The following is a 24,000-nucleotide window of genomic DNA, read 5'->3' as shown; positions in this document are numbered from 1 at the left end:
TCTCAAAACTCATATTACTACACATTATTACGAATAAACAAATCAGCCTCACGTACGTCACGTACAATCGCACATATAGAGGTCAAACACGTGAATTAATCTTCACATCACACATCAGAATGAGGAGATAAAAGTGTTCTTAAAAGTGTTACTCTGACAGTGGCATGAGTGTTGGGTTGTAGGTTTTATGTTCTTTTTTAAAAAGAGAGATCTGAAGAAGTTCTCACTCTCCCTCATTCATTTTCAACCGCTTATCCGAACTACCTCGGGTCACGGGGAGCCTGTGCCTATCTCAGGCGTCATCGGGCATCAAGGCAGGATACACCCTGGACGGAGTGCCAACCCATCACAGGGCACAAACACACACTCTCATTCACTCACACAATCACACACTACGGACAATTTTCCAGAGATGCCAATCAACCTACCATGCATGTCTTTGAACCGGGGGAGGAAACCGGAGTACCCGGAGGAAACCCCCGAGGCACGGGAAGAACATGCAAACTCCACACACACAAGGCGGAGGCGGGAATCGAACCCCCAACCCTGGAGGTGTGAGGCGAACGTGCTAACCACTAAGCCACCGTGCCCCCCGTCTGAAGAAGTTGACAGGAATTATAAATAATAACCACTCTTTATAACCGTGGAAGGCAGAAAAGCAGTTCAGAACAAATAACACTGCGAACCTTGAGGTGGCTGAGCTGCGGCAGCCAGAAAACCAGAACAGGTTCGTCTCTCGTCAGCCTAGAACATGGATCTGAAATTACAGCGGGCTTTGATAAAGTAAGAGTGTGAAAATGTTAAAAAAATCTACGCCAACACAGTGTTCACTTAATGTACTCAAAATCCTTTTAAGAGCTAAACCCACACAGACACACACACTCACACACACACACACACACACACACACCGATTCAATCTGCACAGAGGTTACAGCATCCAAACCCCATGCATATTCAATACCTATGTTTAGAATTAATATCTCTGACTTAATATGCTTTGTCTTATCAGCACAAACACTGTTACTATTGTACCTGTGCATATTGTTACTGTCGCAAAAAAAAAAAAAAAAAGAAAAGAAAAAAAAGAAAGTATGTTTCTATATAAAAACCATCTGGACTCTCTGCGGTTTGTCCCAATTATTCCAGAACGTTAATATATTTCGACATTTTTACAGATTAGTAAGGGACACACATACAAATACTGTAGTTTTTTTTCCAACAGCCAATGAGTAAAAAGCATATACAGTAATAGATACTAAATATTTAAAAATCCCTTAAAATTACACACAGACAACTGGTCCAGCAGGTATTCTAACAGCTTAGCAGCTTCCTCTGGCTCAGCTGCTAAGCCTCTCTGGCCCACTCTCTCTTTTTCTGTCTCTTTCTCATTAGATGAAAAAGGAAAGGCATGTGGTGGCATGTGAACCCACTGTCCTACTGTCTGTGTCTGTCTATCCTGCCTGGGCTCAGGAGGAAAGAGTTCCCAGCTTTTGGATCAACCTCTAATCAGTATGACTACCATTAACGCTTCTTCTGAGGCTAAACAGCCATTCGATAGAGAGAGAGAGAGAGAGAGAGAGAGAGAGAGAGAGAGAGAGAGAGAGAGAGAGAGAGAGAAAGGGAGAGAGAGATAGAGAAAGGGAGAGAGAGAGAGAGAAAGGGAGAGAGAGAGAGAGAGAGAGAGAGAAAGGGAGACAGAGAGAGAGAAAGGGAGAGAGAGAGAGAGAGAGAGAGAGAGAGAGAGAGAGAGAGAGAGAGAGAGAGAGAGTGAAAGAGAGAGAGAGAGAGAGAGAGAGAGAGAGAGAGAGAGAGAGAGAGAGAGAGAGAGAGAGAGAGAGAGAGTGAAAGAAAGAGAGAGAAGAGAGAGAACGAGAGAGAGAGAGAGAGAGAGAGTAGAGAGAGAACGAGAAAGAGAGAGAGAGAGAGAGAGAGAGAGAGAGAGAAAGGGAGAGAGAGAGAAAGGGAGAGAGAGAGAGAGAGAGAGAGAAAGGGGGAGAGAGAGAAAGGGAGAGAGTAAGAAAGAGAGTGAGTGAAAGAGAGAGAGAGAGAGAGAGAGAGAGAGAGAGAGAGAGAGAGAGAGAGAGAGAGAGAGAGAGAGAGAGAGAGAGAGAGAGAGAGAGAGAGAGAGATCTTTTCTTTCTTGCATTGCTGGACAGAACAGGAAGGTAAAAAAGGCAAAATAAATTACCAGGCTTTGGGCTAAATCACCTGGTGGATGCTGTTACAGGAAAATAATCAACAACCAGATAAAAATGATTCTCCTATAACTGCATGTTCTGATCTGTTTTAATCCTCAAAAAAAATATCATCAACATTTGACCCTCAGGAATGATGTGTAATGATGGGTTTATGCATACTCAAGTCACAATTACCTCAATAATATGGGAGGAAACTGGGCTCATGAAGCTTTATAACAATATCATGCATTTGAATTATAAATGAATTTATTTTCAGGGACTAAAACTGAGACACTGGGGTTAAGTCAAGCGACAGAATGATAAGTGCAGCTTCTCATTTTGAGTCAGTCTTTAGCCTTTCAGAGCTCGGAGAATATCGTTAATATGCATAGGAGAAACGGATCCATCGGCTGAGTGTTAAATATAGACGCAGGCCTAACCTTTCGAAACGATCTACACCTGGAATTCCCTCCTCCCTCTCTGTCTGTCTCTGTAATGACACTGTTGGTGTCAGCGGGTGGCAGATTACGGGGATAGTTGGGGTCTTGTGCTCCTGTGTACTCTCTGCTGCGGTTGGATCTGTCCTAGCACACAGGCCACACCAATCACACCAGCATCACGAATGCCATCAATACTGATGAGCCTCTTTGTCATGGAGACACCAAGAAGGACAGAGAAAAGCAGAGTGGTGGAGTTGAACACAACCTGCACCCGCTGCCACGGGTTTGACATCTCATACATCACACTGGAAATTACAGGTGAATGAGTGAATCCTGTAGTCGGAATTGCTCATGACTCCTCCCAACCACCCACAGTACTCTTTAACCTCATGCCATCTGGGCAGAAAGTACTGGAGCATGTGGGCTATGGCTATTTCTGCCAGACTAGACCAGGGAACTGCTCTCTCCCTGAGGCAGCCTAGTTCATCAAGAGCTGTCTACCCACGTAAACATCCACCGCTACTATTCAGTCCACCACCTGACAGTACAATATCATTGTATTGGCTAGGGGTTGTCAACTGGCGTATAACCATCTGGACGCAGACTCGAAGTATTTCAGTCAATCAAATGGAGTGCTGGAAAAGATTCTGTAGCAAAGCTAATACATGCATAAAAAGTTGGTATTCAGTAAACAGGATCACACTGGAATTAGAGACGAATGGGTAAAACCTACAGCTACCACCTGTTGGTCATGACTCAGATTCTGGTCAAACCCAGAGTACTCTGTAATTTCATGCCATCTGGGCAGGAGGTACTGGATTATGTGGTCTACGACTATTTCTGCCAGAAAAGACTGGTGAACTGCTCTCTTCCTGAGGCAGCAAGGTTCATCAAGAGCTGTCTAACCACATAAACATCCACCACCATCATTCAGTCCACCACCTGATAGTAGGGGTCATCAGATGTCAGGATTTAGACCCAATATATATCATTCATCATTCATTCATTCATCTTCTACCGCTTATCCGAAGTACCTCGGGTCACGGGGAGCCTGTGCCTATCTCAGGCGTCATCGGGCATCAAGGCAGGATACACCCTGGACGGAGTGCCAACCCATCACAGGGCGCACACACACACACTCTCATTCACTCACGCACTCACACACTAGGGACAATTTTTCCAGAGATGCCAATCAACCTACCATGCATGTCTTTGGACCGGGGGAGGAAACCGGAGTACACGGAGGAAACCCCCGAGGCAAGGGGAGAACATGCAAACTCCACACACACAAGGTGGAGGCGGGAATCGAACCCCCAACCCTGGAAGTGTGAGGCAAACGTGCTAACCACTAAGCCACCGTGCCCCCCCAATATATATCAGTTATTAGATCAGAATTTCTGAATAGATTCTGTAGAATAGCCAAAAAGGTTTCAAATTGGCAAAACTTTCCTTGCTGTCTGGGTAGGAGATATGGCACACTCTTTTCCGCCGGCCAATTAGAGTTACACTAGCCAATCGCAGACATCTCCGAGTTCATGTATATGGAAGATCGTAAATAGCACACGTGACAGCGCTTAGCTGACTTTTTGTGTCTCAAACAAAGCACCCATTATCTTTGCAGGCTAGAGCTGGATGGTGGGTGGAGGCTGGCAGGTTACCAAAGTGTGAAAAAAATAGTGAAAATAAACCCATGCATCATCGCTGCTTCTATATTAGATCTTTGCAGCTATTAACATGCATTTTTATAAAACATTTATCGTGTACATTTTTAGAACTATAACTTCTCTGGTATAAAAGGAGAAATGACAACATGGCTTGTTACCCAAAAAAAAAAACCCTGATGAGTCAACGGAGAAGTATAGGCGTCAGATTTCATCCAAAATTCTCATAAGATTCCACGGCACTGATCACAAGTGAACCACGACACTGAGTACATTTTCTCCTTGTTTTCATGCAGGTGAAGCAAGGATAATGAAACTCAACTTGCCATCATCTCCAAGTCTGGTTTCTGCTTACATTTCTTTAAACATCTAACAAGGTCTATTGCTCCTTTAATCTGTTCCATTAACAAAGACAGCAACCTAAAACGGTTCTGTCAGAACAACAGCTTCTGAGGTTTGAAGATCAAATCAAGACCAGCCAATGGGCACTGAAAGGAGTAATTCATCTACATGACGCCAGCGAATGAGCACAAAGGATTGTGGCAATAAGTCAATGAAAAGGTTAGGGTCAAGAACTGGGCAGTGAAGCCTACAAGGCAGACTAATTTAGCTAAGCTGGAGTCTTCTATTGGTCTTTGCCATATCTGCTGACAACGCCAGGGGCAAATGTGAAAAAAAAAAACAACACCCAGAACATGTCGTCCTGAGCTACAGTACTATATCATTATTAGTGTAAAACTGAGCACGGGCGAGAAGAAGCGGTAGCTTCTGCAATGACACGCTGAATGAAAGACCCTTGTCTCTGAAATGGGTTTACTCAGCACACTGAGAATAGCATCGGAGTGGACTGTGGCACACTCATTTCCCCACGGACCACAGAGCCAGGGTCCGGAGAGAAACAGATCTCTCTCCAGAAAAACTGTGTACCAATGTATAATACTGACTCTTAAACTCAAGGGCCTGAAGGCAGGATGGGAAAAACCTTTGCTTATGCAGTCAGAGCGTTCTATGGAAGAGAACTTGTCGTACCTGTTGAAGTGTAGGATTTAAGATGCTTGAATTATGACACTAAAGTAAGTGCCTGAGTGAAAATTGTCCAAATAGGTCAGAATGTGGCAATTTCATAATACCGGTTCAAGTCGTAATGGAATAAATGGGTACCAAACCAAACGAACCAACAAATGCAGTCATAAAAATAGTACTGACTAGTTATTCACTATCACCGACCAACCTGATGAAAGAACCTCAACTGACAGCAAATACTCCAACAAGGGCAATACATTCATTCATTCATTCATTCAACTTCTACCGCTTATCCGAACTACCTCGGGTCACGGGGAGCCTGTGCCTATCTCAGGCGTCAACGGGCATCAAGGCAGGATACACCCTGGACGGAGTGCCAACCCATCACAGGGCACACACACACTCTCATTCACTCACACAATCACACACTACGGACAATTTTCCAGAGATGCCAATCAACCTACCATGCATGTCTTTGGACCGGGGGAGGAAACCGGAGTACCCAGAGGAAACCCCCGAGGCACGGGGAGAACATGCAAACTCCACACACACAAGGCGGAGGCGGGAATTGAACCCCTGACCCTGGAGGTGTGAGGCGAACGTGCTAACCACTAAGCCACCGTGCCCCCCCAATGGCAATGCAATGATATTGAAAAAAGTCAACAGCCAATAAGTCAACAAAATCCCAATATGGTGGCCCGATATGTTACTAAGACATTTACCTTTAATTTCTTGCCCAGACCATATCAAACAACTGAAATAGCAGGAACTTGGTGGAAACTATCTACAAACAGTGCAATCTGATTCTTCCTCAACGAGAGTCAACTCGAGCACCTGGTTGCAGTCTGTGTGTATATTTAGATTTTGTTTGCTCCATTGATCTTGTTGAGTTTGGTTGAGTTCTTGCTGGTCCCTCAGCTGTTTGTTCCCTCAGGACAACCCAGTAATGTACCCGTGCTTGCTAGAGGTGATGCTTTACCAGGCTCGGCAGCTCCATAGCAAAAGGTTCAAGCCGCTAGTGAATGATGGCATTGCTGGCATGTGGATTACATCTGGAATGGCAGCATTAAAAATCAAAATGACCTGCATAACTATGCCAGTATAGACAGGGTCATATGACAGCGTATACCTTACTTATTGTACTAGGTGACGAACTTTGGCCCAGATACAGGCTTGGCAAAATTTCAGACCATACAGTAAAAAAGTGTGGCAACAAATGCAGTGTTTAAATATTTACATATATGTATATATATATATATATATATATATATATATATATATATATATATATATATATATATATATATATATATATACACTCACTGGCCACTTTATTAGGTACACCTTACTAGTACCGGTGTGGTCTTCTGCTGCTGTAGCCCATCCGCCTCAAGGTTCGACATGTTGTGCATTCAGAGATGCTCTTCTACATACCTCGGTTGTAACGAGTGGTTATTTGAGTTCCTGTTGCATTTTTTTTTAGGTTCGAAAATGTGTCATGTTCAAAGTCACTTGAATCACCTTTCTTCTCCATTCTGACGCTCGGTTTGAACTGAATATAAAAGTGCTTTGAGGTCTTTATTAATGAATACATCCTGATAACGGTTCATGACGTCACAGACTAAGTCTACCATCAGTCTTACAACTTTTTTGGTGTTAATTTAAATACTCCATGAATCTAGTAGGGATTACAGTAAACTTACACTTACACCACTTACAGTAGATGCCCGATCAGAGAAGATGCAGGATTTCCTTGCACCCAAGAGATGGTTAAACCAATCAAGCAGATGATGCTAGAGGATCAGAGGGAGGCAGAATGCTGAGGTGTTTTGAGGTAACCGGGTACTGATCTGTCTTTGGCGTTATAGGCAAGCATTGTTGATTTAAAGTTCTGCCAATGTGCCAAAAGAAATATCTGCAATTTAGCAACTCCAGGTTTCTAAACATGACCAAGCATTGTTTCTGTTCATCCGTCCAGACAATAGCTACAGGGCTAGAAATATTGGATTGGAAAAAGAAAGCTTTTTTCAGACGTTCATAGGTTTTTATTGGATTCATCTCCCCAGACTTGTCAAAAAAGAAAGAAAAATCGATGACAAAAAGTAGACAGAAGAAGGCGTTTATGATTCCATGGCACTAACGGGTTCTGTCAACTTGGTAATTTTAAACAAAACAAAACTTGTCTCAAATATAGCCAGGAATGAATAATTAATGTTTCAGCATTAAAGGGTAACTCCTGCCATCATTCAGTCACATAAGTTGAAGTGACAGACCTTTGTACTGAAGGAATCTTATGAAACTGGACCTTCATGAAGTTCAATAACCCTTCAAGAGAGAACGTAGGGCTACATTGTGAGCAGCACAAAACAGGGTTCCTTATTCTACCAAGGAGAAGTGCTTTATATAATCTGTATGAGAGCTATGAGGAAGTGAGGCAGACAAGAACAAGATTTCATACCTCTTACCAAACCAGGCAGAAAAATATTCTGCTATATATTATAAGCTTTCTGGTTGACGTTCATAGCTGGAGGTGAAGGCGCAAACAACTTTTTTTTACCACCTTCAAATGAAACACTCTAGGCGGTATTATGCAAAGACGATATGTGAAAAATCCCACAATCCGGCGATGACAAGGTGAAATAATCATCTAGGATATAAAAGAGTTTGTCTGAGTCTTTTGCCAGAGGCACTTTCTGTGACAAATAAATTATAGAGATGCAAAGAGATAACATATGCAATTATATTATATATTTGTGAAGACATGTTGAAAAGCAGAGGTTTTTAGAGAATTAGTCCAAAACTATCAATCCAATTACGTTATGCCAAACAGCGAGCACTTGGGAGAAGCTGAAATGTCCGTGTTTATAGACAGAATGCTGAGTCACAAGTCTTTCAGCTGAATTTGACATAAATATAGATCTGTTGATGAGGCAAAGTAAACTGTGCAGACTTCAAGTTGACTCCAAGTTCATTTCTACAGTTATTCTGTTGGGCAAATTGTTTTATTTAATCAGTCACTCCAGGATTCCATTGAGTTTTTGTAATATGAACTGCAATGTACCGGCCAACGATGTTCTGTTTTGTTTCTTTTTTCCCAATGTTTGTGAGTTTTTTTGTGCTTTTTGTCTTGAAATCCTACCAGTGAAGACACATACAGTAATGCAATGACTTTCTATAAGAGCTGTACATTCCACGCATGTGAATGGACAATTATGTGTGATGATGTCACATAAGCATTTGAAAAAAAAAACATTTCTAGGATCGCTAAAGTACAAAATCCTGAAGGGAATGTTTCCTACTACAGTACATTAAAATCATTACATAGCCTCTCACCTTTATGCCTTTATTTAGAGGACAGCTCTAATTTGCAGACAACTAATGCATGATGGCTTACTGGTTAGCACATTTTCTTTGCTCTTCTGTGGGTTGGGGGTTCGATTCCCGCTTCCGACCTGCTCTCCTGCTCTCCCTTTTCCTCAGGGGCTTAAATGCCCCTTTTCCACCAAGGCAGTTTGAGTGCTGGTTCGGAGCCTAATTTAGAACCAGTTCTTTCTTTTTCGACAGCCAAAGCACCGGCTCTGAACCAGGAAAAGTGGTTCTTAAGTAGCACCAAAACGTTGCTGGTCTAGACTTAAGAACCGCTTGTGTCCGGGGATGTGGGCGGGGCTACAGTTAGAGCATTTGATAATGTACCTTAAGTATACTAATGTTTAATACACTTTTACTTTACCGCGATATGATACATTATCAGCACACATGATAGTAGTTAGCTACATGCTAAGGCTAACTTTTTTTCTGTGTTAATGATAAAATAACGTTATGTACTTTCTCGATAACAATCTCCGTTTATACAGATTACATGGAGCTGCACGTACACGTTGGATTCGCCGGGTTTGGATGCTAATGTAGGTTCGCAAAGCCATGAGCATTAACAGTAAAGCAACATCCGCCACTGTGTTTGTGTTTGCCGCTGCTGCGCTAACGTTGCTGTGTAACGTGACACGTATACAGTGACGTCAGGCTCGACTCTGTGATGCTCTTTAGTCGGTGGAAAGACAAACCGGTTCTTAGAAGGTTCGCCAGTGGAACCAACTTTGAACCAGCACCAGTGCTAGCTCTGAACCAGCACCCGGTTCTTTTTGTTGGAAAAGGGGTAAAAGAGGAGTCTAAAGACATGCTTTGAAGGCTGATTGGCTTCTCCACATTAAATAAGTGTGTGTGTAATTGTGACCTTCAACGGTTTAGAAAACGTATTGCAGGGATGCTAGATACCTACTACTCATGACAATGTAGAGACTACGGTTAAATTCTATTCATCAGGCTAATTACAGATCAGATAGGAGAACCCAAACAGCAACACAACACTGACATTCAGAATAAAATGTTTACTCTGCGAACGTCTTTAGTAGTGAAGAGACTGTGAAGTGACCCTGAAATCAAATTTGTGGTTTCAGAGCTGTTTACAGCCTTCGTCTGGGAATAAAATAAAGAGTTGGAGATATTCTCATGTGAATGTTATAGTTAATTCTGAGAAAACAATTAGAGTATTTTCTGAAGATGCATAATTATGCAAATCACAGCTGAATAAAGCTCTCATTAAAATCTTCACTGTTTGGCTAGTTCACCAAGCCAACCATTGAGTGGGTTGGATTTGTTTTTGTGTAAAAGGAAATACTGAATATTGACATGCAGAATCTAATCAAGGTTCTCAAGCTGTCTCGTGTCTATCAACTTGCTGTTCTTATACAACTGATTAATCCACACAGGGACGAATAAGCAGAAATGCTTGTAATGACAAGGTCTTACCACAAGGGGCTCCAGATCCCCAATTCTTTAAAAGTTACACGCTTCAGCTTTAAACACTTTACCTCTGCTGCTGAAATTCACTCACCAGCTTGTGCGGTGCTGACAGTGATGTTAGCCATCTGTCTCACTGCTCGTCCCATCCCAGACACGCCGTTAACCGCCTCGATCTGGAACGTGTAGTTAGCGTTGGCCACAAGGTCCTGCACAGCCACAGAGGTGCGCGTCAGGCCCACAGGTGGCGGCACAAAGCGCACGTCGCTGTCACACGGTTGGCAGGACTGGCCTTCGACACTACAGCGCTGGCACATGACGTTGTAGGTCAAGTCCTTACGGCCGCCTGTGTCGCTGGGAGGAGCCCATTGGAGGAACAGGGCCGTTTCGTTCATGATGTACACCACATTACGTGGAGGTGAGGGTGGTCCTGAGGGATAAAAAAATAGCACTGATCAAATTTTGCCTCAAAAGTGTCAACTAATGAATTGCTTAGATTTAATAATATCTCTATAAGCTGATGCAGATAAAAATTAATATACTATAATCTGTATAAAATAAATAATAATATAAAACTTTCAGCATATACTGTTTTATTTTAATAAAAAATATTATTTTTTAATTGAAATTTTAATGTCTTTTTTTCTTTTTAGAAAAATGCAACATTTTGTACAAAATTCCTCAATTACAATTATTTCATTTTTCTAATTTTAACAATAAATTATGATGTTATGTGTAGATAATTTCCCTTTTTTTTTTTTACTGGAACGAGTCGATACAATCAGTTGAGGGAAAAAAGACAGGAACACAAAGAGACAAAGAAGGGTGAAACGAGGACACGAAACAGAATGATTATATCATAAAAGAGCAGAAATCTAACTCGCATGAGCCTATGCAGTGAAGGATGTAATAACAGAGTCTAGACAGATGATTAGATAAATAGAGGTGGACTGACGTGTGCAGGCGGTGCTCGGCGGGTCTTTGCCCGCTCTGTAGTAGCCTTTCTCGCAGTGGCACAACGCCGACGCCTCAGAGTGGCTGAGACTGTGCGGAGGGCATTTGGAGCACTTGATGTTCCCTGCGAAGGCCTTGTAGAAGCCGACTTTACAGGCTGCAAACACACATAGCAGAAAAAAAAACACAGTTGAGATGATATGCTTTATTAAATGCTAAATACTTCTGTATGATGTATGTTACATCATTCACTGTGTTGCTGTCGCTGCTGCTGCTGCTTTTGCGACACCGAACCACAATAAATAGCAGTTTAGAGACGTTCAGCTCAGAAAACTGAGTCCTTACAATAAAGGACTCAGAGTAAATAGAATCAATACCTTCTGCTGACGTACAGAATTTCAACTTAGACGAGAGTATAACTCTAACGCGTCACTTCTGCTAGAGTGAGTTATGTGGATTAGACTCCGAAATGACCCGAAGGTTCACGGCTCAGCTCACGGTTGCCAGGTTTCAGGTTTAGAACATCGTTTTTATAACAAGTGCTCGTCTGATAAAAAAAAAGATAGGATTAAAAATAAAATACGAATAGAAAATAATAGAAAATAATAATTGTAATAAAAACAATGTATGTATGGTATAGAAGGTGTGTATTAAAATATAATTCTGTTCTCAATGTATATCCTGTTATATTTTATTTATTTTTTTTTTTTTAGCATTATCACAGCATGTCATACTGTGTACATTTATGTGACATTTATTCATTCATTCACTCATTTTCTACCGCTTATCCGAACTACCTCGGGTCACGGGGAGCCTGTGCCTATCTCAGGCGTCATTGGGCATCAAGGCAGGATTCACACTGGATGGAGTGCCAACCCATCGCAGGGCACACACACACACACTCATTCACTCACACAATCACACACTACGGACAATTTTCCAGAGATGCCAATCAACCTACCATGCATGTCTTTGGACCGGCGGAGGAAACCGGAGTACCCGGAGGAAACCCCCGAGGCACGGGGAGAACATGCAAACTCCACAAACACAAGGTGGAGGCGGGAATCGAACCCCCAACCCTGGAGGTGTGAGGCGAACGTGCTAACCACTGAGCCACCGTGTCCCCCTCATTTATGTGACAAATACAATTTAAATAAAAAAATACATGGCCTCGCTTTTTGTCAGCCGGAGAAGGTTTTGAGTTCTTTAATGTGAAATAAATAAATAAAAATCTAGGAAGGTGTTCAAATTTATAATTAGCATCAGTTAGTTCTATTTATGAAGGATGACAGCGATCTGAAAATTTGGTAAGAAAGAAAAAAAAAGAAAGAAAAATTAGTGAGACAATAAAATAGTGCCAAATCAAACACTTTTCATACAAATTTCATTTATTCATTTATTTATTTATTTATTTAACCAGATGATGCAAAGCCTCTGAGTAGCAGTAAAACAGTAAAAATCGCTTCTTTATAAGCAAACAAACAAAAAAGTAATGATTGTTCATTTTTCCACATTTCCTCTGTGTTTATGATTTCTAAATATTATGTTTGAAGAAAAAGGGAAAAATGTTTTTCGGAATAGCTTCAGAACATCAAACCTTGAGCAGAAACTGACCAATTAAAACAGCCACAGAGTCTCAAAGTCTCCAAATCACTGCGAGCACATAACAAAAAAGTCTTTCAGTCGAATACATACTTTACACACTAACGCATGTTTGCCTAAAAATGCTTTGAACTGACGCCTAAACACTTCCTCAGAGACTTATTATCTCTGTGTAATCGTGGCCCAGAGCTCCTGACATGATGAGGAAAGCTGGATGTTTAGTATCTCTAAGTGCTCACTGCTTTTTAAACCCTTATTAAAAGATGAAAGCTGAAGGACTGGAGTCAGTTTAAACAGAACACCCACAGAGCTCAAATACCTACATCACCAGGTCAAAGGTGTTTTCACTGACATCACACACCTGTTCATGACAATCCTGTCAAAGCCAACAACAAACATGACAACGAAAACAATCACAACAACTACAACACCAACAACCACAACAACCACACCACCAAAAGACACTACAAAACCACAACACCAACAACCACCACAACCACACCAACAACCACCACAACAATAACAACCACACCACCAACCACCACAACCACACCACCAACTACAACAACCACCACACCAACTACAACAAACACAACACCAACTACAACAACCACCACACCAACTACAACAACCACCACACCAACTACAACAACCACAGCACCAACTACAACAACCACCACACCAACTACAACAACCACCACACCAACTACAACAACCACCACACCAACTACAACAACCACCACACCAACTACAACAGCCACAACACCAAATACAACAACCACCACACCAACTACAACAACCACCACACCAACTACAACAACCACCACACCAACTACAACAGCCACAACACCAAATACAACAACCACCACACCAACTACAACAACCACCACACCAACTACAACAACCACCACACCAACTACAACAACCACCACACCAACTACAACAACCACCACACCAACTACAACAACCACCACACCAACTACAACAACCACCACACCAACTAAAACAACCACAACACTAACCACACCAACTACAACAACCACCACACCAATGACCACTCCAACTACAACTACCAACTAACAAGATCTACTACAACCATAAGAACCATAGTCACCTTCAGATGACTAAAGTATCTACAACCTCCACAGCTACAACAGCAACTACAGTAACTCCTACAACCACCTACACCTAACACAACAACGGATCCTTTCACACCAGGTTTGCGAGTTTTTATAATTGCATTAGGAGCATTTTGTAATTGAAATCTGCAGCGTCAGTGGAGAACTACATCAACTTGTATTTCTTTTTCTTTTTCAATCATCGCAGTATGCTCCATGAGCCGCACCAGATGTATATCATTAAGCCTCATTAATTTATCTTCGCGTTTCAGCAAGCCTTCTGACAAACTGCGCCTCAGTTTTGACACGGCTGCGTTCCGAGCGTCGGGTGGCAGGTGGTAGTGACGTCTCAATCTGTCTCAAACAAACAACTTGGGTGGGACATTTTGGTTTACTGCATCTACTTACACCTCCATCTTAATACAATTTAAAAACATTTCTTTTTTTTTGGTTTGTTGATCAATATACTAATAAATGCTTCTCATGCCAATCTGACTTCTGACATTTTTCTCGAATGGGTGGATCTTATTGGTCAACTTGTCCTAGGAGCTAGGGAGCTGATTGTGACGTGCCTAAATATACTCAGACAACATTGTGATCCAGTTGCTTGCGGTCATGTGACATGGTGTATGAGCTTTAAACCTTATTTCTCCGTAATGAGCTAGCCCTTTCATCTGCCTGGATTCTTCTTGTTTATCCTCGGATTTTAGTTTTGTATTAAACTTGTGAGAACGAAATACCCTCCATACAGTAGAAACTCTTCCTGTATCGGCTCCATCTGCATTGTGGGAGACGTGTTAGCATTCTGTCCAACCTTCTTGCAGATTTATTGCTACGCTCGCTGCTCCTCCAGCATCTGTTTTTTTTTCTCGGCCTGGGCGTTTGGCTTCGCTCCTGAATCGCAGTTTCTCCGCCCACCTGCCAAAACCCGACGCTGTGTTTATTCCTCGCTTGTAAACAAAGTAAACTTTAAAGTTTATAGAGACGGACGACGCGGAAAGGAAGGGAAGTTAAGTGCAGCCGTAAAAAGCGGGCCACTAAATCGGTTACGACGCGATGAAGTGCGGCTTTATTGTCAGGCGACAGTTTTATTCAGGGTGTCACCTTTAATATTAAAGGCACGAAGGACGATTAGGGTTAGCGGCTAGGGGAATGATTAGCGGCCGATTATTTCCGTCTGCGCTAGTGCTATTAAGAGGTACAAGAAGCATCACGGGAACATCAAGAGGTAAGTATGAGGCGTGTTTAAGCTGATCAGAGGTTGTTCTACAGCCTCAATGTGACAAGATGAAAAGTGGTGATTGCAAGAGCGGTACGATTCTGCAGCATTTGCCCAGCAGTCCTACAGGCAAACACGCTGCAGAATGGCCCCGCTCTCGACACCAGAGCAGACGAAGCACGCGAGGAGTCCGCTGACGCAGTGCAGAAGTGAGTCGCACCTGGGGAACAAGCTCAGGTTTCATTTGCTGAAAGGAAAAAAAAAAAGAGAGAAAGAGAGAGAGAGAGAGAGGGGAAAAAATAAAAACAATAACTTTCAGTTATCCCGTGCTAATTCCAGCATTAATTCGCGTAGCTACTTTCTACTTATGCTAACCTAATTGTCTCACTTCTCACTCTGGAATCTAATGTCTAATGGAATTAAAGCGAGTGGTAAGTTTAATTCCAGCACAACACCACTCGATCAGAGTCCTTCTGTTCGACTTTTCGAGTGCTGAGTGCGAGAGTGTGTGAGTGTGTGTGAGTGTGTGTGAGTGTGTGAGTGGTCGGCGTTCTTAAAAGCCAATCAAATAACCTGGTTTAATGGGGAAAAAAGTAACTCAATAGAGCTACAAAGTTTCTCCTTCTTCACACACACACACACACACACACACACACACACACACACACACACACACACACACACACAATGGCTTCAATAGATATAAGAGCAAAAGTAGCATCTACTAGCATACAGTGAAGTAGGTAAGGATGCATTAAGTACATTTATTAAAGAGGGAAAAAGACACATAGCCTCACTAAGGAAAAATGATGTATGTGATAAGATCGCTCGCTTAGAACATAACGCCTTTAACGTAGCTATGTGATGGCTCTCCAGAGCCGGAAATGAAAATATGGATCTCAAACCTGATTACCGTTGTGGTTTTGTGTGATGTAATCGGGTGAGTTCTCCAAGCTGGAAGTAGAAAGTTTTTTCTTTTTTCTTTTTTTTTTACAGTACAGAAGTTTCTGATCTTGCGAAGTTCAGACACACAGAACTTCGAGGCTAAACATCAAGATACAAACAAAAGCGAGCGTCACACCGTTTGAGCGGGGGAAAGTCGTTTCTGGTGACAGGCTGTGAATTCGTTCTTTTTTTTTTTCTTTCTCTTTCTCTCCTGTATAGAAACCATCATCATCATCATCCTGTTTTTGGCGTAGCCTCTGACAGGAGGACAAGCGAGGAAAGTCTCCGCCTCCTTTTTCTCCCTGCGTCTTTATTCCTCTCGTCTTCCCTCTCACGGAGTGTGACAGTTCTGGGGCGGGTGGACACGGACAGGCATGGGTGAGTGGGAGAGGAGATAGAAAAGCCTAGAGAAGATGAAGATGATGATAATGATGATGATGAGGAACGAACATTAACACAGCGCAGCGTGGGACCCGCCTACTCACAGGGGAAACTGCTGGTTAACCACCGAAATGCAAGTTCAGCAACAACGGGATAACGAGATGCTTAAAATAAGTAAATAAATTACTGAATTTCTTAGTTCACACCTTGCATCGTATTTGGAGACCTAATTCTGGGTTGCCAGATCTATATATATATATATCAAGTGCAATCAAAAATTAAACCAAGTACCATATTTTCACCCCATAGCACTCAGTAGTAAAATTTATCCATATTCAGTGATAAATAAATAAAAAATAAAATTTTCAAATGATTTTTTTTATTGGATTTAACCGATTCATGTACAGAAATAGGATCATACAGTAATATACAAAAAATAAAGGTTCTAAAGTGGTTCTTTAGGGAACTCAATGAATAATTTAGGGTTTATCAAGAGCAGTTAACATACATGGAAAGTTTCCACTGCACAAAAGGTTCCTTGAAGTGAGAAAAAGTTTCTTTACGGTTCTCTGTAACCCTTTTGTGCAATAGAAACGTCTCATGGATGTTAACGTTGCCTTGTATTGAGAAAAGGTTTTATTTTTCCACAAGAAAAGAATCTTTAACCTCCAGGAGATGTTTTCAGTGAACGAAAGGTTCTCTTAAGTGAGAAAAGGGTCCTTTAGACTATAAAAAAATAGGTCCTTATAGCACTAAGAATAAAGGTGAACCGTTTGAAAAGCTCTTTAAGGAACTAAAATGGTTCTTCAAAACTGCCATTAATGTAAAACCCAATGTTGGTTCTTCTTGGTACCTTTATTTTAAAGAGTGTATGGAGAATGTTTTTTTATTTTTGGATGAATTCTCCAATCTGATTGGTAAGAAGATGATGACTCACTTCCTACTGCAGCAGCTCTGACAGTCAGTATAATATTTACATTTACAGCATTTAGCAGACACTCTTATCCAGAGTGACGTACATTACATATACACCTGAGCAATTGAGGGTTAAGAGCCTTGCTCAGGGGCCCTGCCATGGCAACTTGGTGAGCCTGGGATTCAAACCAATGACCTTCCGATCAGTAGTCGAACACCTTAACCACTGAGCTACCACCTCCCACGTAATACAGTATTGGGCCAGTGTTAGCTCAAGTGCTTAAGGCTCCCAAGCTGCCACTGATGGGTGCTTGAACAAGGCCCTTAACCCTCCCTGCTCCAGAGGTGATGTATCATGTCTGACCCTGTGCTCTGACCCCAACCTCCAAAGTAGGGATATGCAAAGAAAGAACTTCACTGTGCTGTAATGTATATGTGACAACATAAAGGCTTCTATTACATTAACATTGTGGTTCGATTACGCTCCATTTCTATAGTAACACGCCACTAACACACGTAATCTAATGACAATTACATACATGATTAACAAATGTTTCATGAAGAAAAAAGGTCTAGAATATCTGTTACGCTGTTCTGAAATCCCTGGAAATAAGTGCCTGCCGAACCTGCGACTGTGTAAAGTCCTCTGTCCTGAAGACTGTCTGTTAGAAAGCAGTGACACTGGAGACTCCTTCCAGAAACTGTATACAGTAAAAACACCACCTTTAACTGAAATCTAGACCTTTTTTCTTCATGAAACATTTGTTAATCATGTATGTAATTGTCATTAGATTACGTGTGTTAGTGGCGTGTTAGGCAGGCACTTATTTCCAGGGATTTCAGAACATCGTAACAGATATTGCGTCATCGGGTAGGCGTGGCCTATTTGATAATCTAACCCTATCCCTCACCCTAACCCCAACTATAACCGTAGTTTTTGGTTGTTTATTTCTTTTCTAAAATAAATCTACCTGTATGACTGTTTTGTCCTCCGTAGTATGCTGGTTTTTTTTTTCAAAGAGAGTGTTTTTTCCAAGACCTCCGGAAACACGCCCACTTTACGAAACCCCTGGAATTTAGTGAATGCCTCGCAAAAGGTTTCATGCTAACATGATGAGCTGCGTTTTTTTTGTTGTTGCTGTGTTACGACTGGATTGTTATTGGAAAATAATCAACGGCAGGAAGCTTTGATGAAACAGAGTTGATTATTTTTCAATAACATGTCCTACTTTTTAGCTATTTATACACTAGAAAATTTTCCAACATGTCTTAATAACAATCTGTGTCCAAAAAAGGGCAAAAAATATTTATTAGCCCTGACTCGACAGCTGGAAAGGAGGAAGGGCGAGCATTTCTGACAAAAAGTGAGAGAGAGAGAGAGAGAGAGAGAGAGAGAGAGAGAATAAAGGCAAGGAGACTTGTGCAATCTTCGAGGTAAACAATTTTATCATTAACAAACTGGACTGCTGGTAAAAAAAAAAGTCATTATGATTTGGGCATGCAGTTTAAATTCTCATCCACTTTTAATGGAGCGTCTCTGAGCCACTGACCTGACAGAGCTAATGCAGCCTGGGCCTCATCATCATCATCATCATCATCTGTTCATCCTTCTCACTCACTCCTCCTCTCTCACTATATACCTCTATCTCTCACCTGTTTTCATCTCTCTCTCTCTCTCTCTCTCTCTCTGTCTGCTGACAGTCCATCTGAATATGGAAATAAGTGTTCCAGATTGCCTCCTGCAGGATAGGCAAGGAAATAAACCGTATGATAGTGTGATATATTAATGTGCTAAAATAGCTGGAAATAAACTATTTAGCATTTAGGGGAAAAGAAGGGTATATAAAAAAAAATAACAGGAAAAAATCTAATATGTTAAAACCTATCTATCTATCTATCTATCTATCTATCTATCTATCTATCTATCTATCTATCTATCTATCTATCTATCTATCTACAGTATCTATCTATCTATCTATCTATCTATCTATCTATCTATCTATCTATCTATCTATCTATCTACAGTATCTATCTATCTATCTATCTATCTATCTATCTATCTATCTATCTATCTATCTATCTATCTTAACATGTATTTATTCTTATTTGTGTTTATTACTGATTTTTAGATAGTTTATTTATTTATTTATTTTAACATGACAAATATGAAAGACAATTTATTTAATTATTTATTCTTATTTGTGTGTATTACTGCTTTTCAATAATGGTAATTATCCCTCATAATCAAAATGTATTTATTTATTTATTTTTTAGTGGTCATTCTTTAACAAGGATAAATACGAGAAAACAATTTATTCAAATTCTATTTATTTATTTATGACTGATATTTCACCCAAAGATTTTTTTAATTATAATAAAAAAAAAACATTATTAAAAAAATATTTATTTACTTATTTATTTGCCTGTCATTTTTAACAGGAAAGAAATAAGAGAAAACAATTGAATGAAATTCCAGCCATAATATATTTATTTACTTATTTATTTCTGTGATTTTTTTTAATATTGAAGTTATTTCATTTATTGAATTGATTTTTTTTCCCCCGCTGATTGCATTGCCGTTATTTTTTTTATCCACCATTTCATTTTCCAAATCTCTGAGCGTTTGCCCTGAATGTTAATCACAGCTGTCAGTTAGCATTTAACTGAAGACACACTGAAGAAGACAGTGACATATTGCAGGGGAATTGCAACGTCCTGCCGTCGCTATGTGTAATTTCTAAAATAAATATGCTCCTTTTTTTCTTTTTTTTTCCTCCAGTGCCAATTTCACTTGCAATTGGCTTCTCTGTAAAAAAAAATTAAATAAAAACATTTCGGTCCGGATCCAGGCTTTAAAGGGTGTTAGCTGGCTTTATTTAATTTGAAGGCAAGCTTATACTTAAACGTATAATGGAGAACGTTGGGTATGGAAGTGTTGAGCCTCCAGAGCTGCACTACATTCTGCTGATGCGTGTTTTATATCAAATTGCATAAAAATTTGCGTTAAATCTAAATAAAATACAAGTTAAAAAATAAACTGTTTTTTTTTTCCCAACATCTGCTGCTGGCAATCAGGACTCATGAAGCAGGCGGTTCATTTATTTATGATAAACTCCTTGATTCATTTAAATAATCGTTATATTCTCGCTTCATTACTATTACTGCATGACTTTAGGGCTGTTAACAGTTTGACCTTTTCACATTATTATAACCTTTTTCGAAAAATATCGCACATACCCCTCAGTAAAATAAACGTTAATGGGGTTCCCATGACAACAATGCATCATGTGATAGCGTTTAGTTTTAGTTTTTATTTTCAAACTGTCTGTCTTTCTTTCTTTCTTTCTTTCTTTCTAAGAGAAAAATACGAAAAAACTATTTAATGTTGTCTTTCCTCACAGCTTTTCTTGTCACAGTTTTTACCTTACTGTGTGCACCTTTTCTGTGTTTCCAAGCAAAAAAAAAAAAAACCCACAAAAAACCCACCAGAAAAATATGAGGTGTTATTTAAATATGAAATTATTTAAAATTGATTTATTAATTTATTCAGTTTCATTGTTTCTTTCTATCTTTCTTTATATGGAAAAATATAATATTTTTATTTACAAATTTTATTTGTTATTTTCAACTACGATAAGGAGACAATTTATTCAATTAATTATATATATATATATATATATATATATATATATATATATATATATATATATATATATATATATATATATATCTTTATTTGCAGGGAACAATATGAAAAGATCTTATGCTGTGATGGACTCTTGTGCACCTTTTCCGTGTTCCCCCTCGATATGTTAGAGTATATAATGTAAGTCTTGTCATTCTTTGTTCATTGTGGAGTTTTTGTATCGATCCTTCTTCCCTTTTTTTTCTGCCAGATTGTGTTTCCCCTTTTGACCCTGATTCTTATATTTGCCCAAATAAACCGAACTACGGATTCACCAATTTGCATCTCTCACTACTTGGGGTAATTTATCTTAGCCGATCCACCTACTGGCATGTTGAGTGAGTGACGGTGAGAAGATGAAACTCCACAGAGACAGAAACCTGAGCTCGGGATCCAACCAGAATAGCTGGAGCTGTGCGGCTACCAGCCGTCCCACCGCGCTGCCCCATGCAGGTTTAACCAACGTTTAATATAAAGTCAGATCAACACTCACATTAACACATGCATTTAACATTTTTTCTGAAATATTTCGTTTTGGCTTATATTTGATTATCTGTTGTTTTTTCTCTCACATTAATATGGTTGGATTTGAGAAGGTTTATATTGTCTGTGTTCAATCTGGACAAAGCTAGTAAAGCGGATGTGGAAGCTCAGTGGTCAAGGTGTTGGACAACTGGTCAGAAGGTTGTGAGTTTAATAAATCCCAAGTCCCCCGTGCTGCTTCTGCTGGTCCCCTGAGCAAGACCCTTAACCCGCTATTGCTCAGTTGTATAAATAGAGATAAAAATAAATAGGTTGCTTTGAAAAATGGTGTCTGCCAAATGCTGTAAATGTAATAAATGGTAAACACTGTCACCGGCCTCAGATTCCTGTTCTGCTTGGCTGACAGGACTAGAACCCAATGTGGTCTTCTCCAGTTGTTGCCCATCCACCTAATGTTCAACAATATTGTGTGTTGTGTATTCTGAGATGGATTCTGCTCAGTGTGGTTGTAAAGAGTTGTTGTTATCTCAACCTCCCTGTCAGCTTTACCAAGTCCTCATCATCTTTCATCAACAAGGTGTTTCTACCTGCAGATCTGATGCACTTTGTTTTATTCACTGTTCTGCCTAAACTCTAGAAATCGGTGTAAAATTCCAGGAGTTCGTCAGAAGTTTCTAAAACACTTGAGCCAGCTCATCAAGAAACACCAACAAGAAAGTGAAATTTCCTGGAAGGAAACTCGAGAAGTCCATGCAGATGCAGGGAGAAGATGAGAAACAAGCAGGAACCGATGAGGCAGCAATGCTACAAAAATCACATCCACCCTTCTGTCCATTCATCTGCCCGTACATCCATCAATCCATCCATCCATCCATCTATCCATCCATCCATCCATCCATCCATCCATCCATCCATCCATCCATCCATTTCTTTTAAAGATGTTCACACATTGTCCTTTAAAGGCTCTTAAAATGCAAACTTGAAATCCACCGGTAGAGTTTATCCTCCAATGGCCATATAACAGTCATCAGTTCTCTCTCTCTCTCTCTCTCTCTCTCTCTCTGATTTTGTATCTTTCTCTTTCCCTTCATTCCTCCACCCAGTCATTAAACTTAAAGCCGTCGCTGTCAGCGCTCCCCTGGACGCTCGCTTCTCCTCCTCGCTCTGCAGAATTATAGAAAGGCAAAACAAAGTTAATGAATTCTTAATGAGCGTGTGGAGAGAAAGAGAGAGAGAGAGAAAGAGAGAAAAGCAAAACTGCCTTCCACTTGATTGATGATGGGCAGAGTGGTTTCTAATAATCCAGGCCTTTGGGCTTTCTGCACTACAATTTAAACCCTCATCCCAGGTAGCATCAGATAGAGACTCTCTCTCTGGTGGGGGGAGGTGCACGATATGACTTTATAACGGCATTTAAACACACATCGCGTGTTAATTGTAAAATTACAGACAGAACGTAAAAAGCAATATATATATATATATTTAAATTAAGCAAACAAAATCCATTCAAATTAGCAGTAGCTAATAAGCTAGAAATTAGCACTTCCCAAAAAACGTACTTGTTAATTTCCTTAACAGCATTTCTTGAGTCTGTTTATGAATAAAAATCTACTTACAAAGAACTTCGTATATCATCGTACCAGAAATTATATATTTTTTTACACACGTTGCGTGTAACGTTTACTATAAAATTAATAACATATTAGAGCAAATATAGGCTTTAATATAAACCTGCTATAAACAGCACTGTAGTGTAACTGAAGAGGTAAAATGCTACTTGCTAATGTGCTTAATGTTCAGAAAACAGCTAGCTACTTTATCCAGAGAATTTTGTAATACAGTACAGAAAAAAACTCCTAAAAATAATTATCAAACCAAGTCTAAAAACAAACCATCTACCTGTAGTTCTGACAATTTGGACGGACGTTTGATTGAGCATGGAAACTGACACACGCTAATAGATTTAATAGATTGGACATGATTTGAATTGTGTTAAAAGTGCCTAAGAAGCTTTGCTCTGCTGATGCCGATGAGTTGGGCCAAGAAGCCAAGCTCAGCCTGGACCTTAGCACTCACCTCCAATTAGCCTGTTTCTAGCAGAAGCTAACCCCTGGCCTGATGCTAACAGCACTAGCCCACAGAGACGCTGCACTACGATGCAGAGCTGACCGCTCTGACGGCATTAATGAGCATCTACCCCAGCCTTAATGAACCCTTCCACACACACACACACACACACACACACACACACACACACACACACTTGCTTTCAGTCATTTAGATGTAATTAGTATTTGGGGTGCAGTTGAATCAAGGTTCACTTATAGAGTGGACCAGATAATTGTGAATGATGGTGCTGTGCTCTGGGCCGCCGCTTCAAGTTTGTGTGCAGTTTAACACTTTAAACGGACCGTTAGGACAGCGCCTATTAGCATAATGTCGCCCAAGGTCACCGCTCATTGTGCTAATGTGGATTCAAATGTGATAACCTTCATTACATATGCATAACCAATATAATAACAATAGTGTAACGTCATAATGACATCATAGAGCAGGTGTCTGTACTGTACTGTACTGTTCAACTATTCACTATTAACA

At 40.4% G+C, this 24,000-nt stretch overlaps 1 protein-coding gene across 2 annotated transcripts in view; it reads right to left on the bottom strand.

The window, feature by feature from the left end:
- epha6 (eph receptor A6) overlaps positions 1-24,000 on the bottom strand; it is a 160,862-nt gene that overhangs the window by 38,846 nt on the left and 98,016 nt on the right. For both annotated transcript variants that reach the window (XM_060860667.1, XM_060860666.1), the window contains 2 exons: positions 11,056-11,211; positions 10,195-10,530 (listed from right to left, as the gene is read on the bottom strand). In XM_060860667.1, coding sequence (XP_060716650.1) covers positions 10,195-10,530; positions 11,056-11,211 — 492 coding nt within the window. The remainder of the gene's footprint in view (positions 1-10,194; positions 10,531-11,055; positions 11,212-24,000) is intronic.

This window comes from Tachysurus vachellii, chromosome 24, assembly GCF_030014155.1.
Source record: "Tachysurus vachellii isolate PV-2020 chromosome 24, HZAU_Pvac_v1, whole genome shotgun sequence".
Taxonomy (NCBI): Eukaryota; Metazoa; Chordata; class Actinopteri; order Siluriformes; family Bagridae; genus Tachysurus; species Tachysurus vachellii.
The sequence above is the reverse complement of the archived record's forward strand: the minus strand, read 5'-3'. Positions and strand labels throughout refer to the sequence as shown.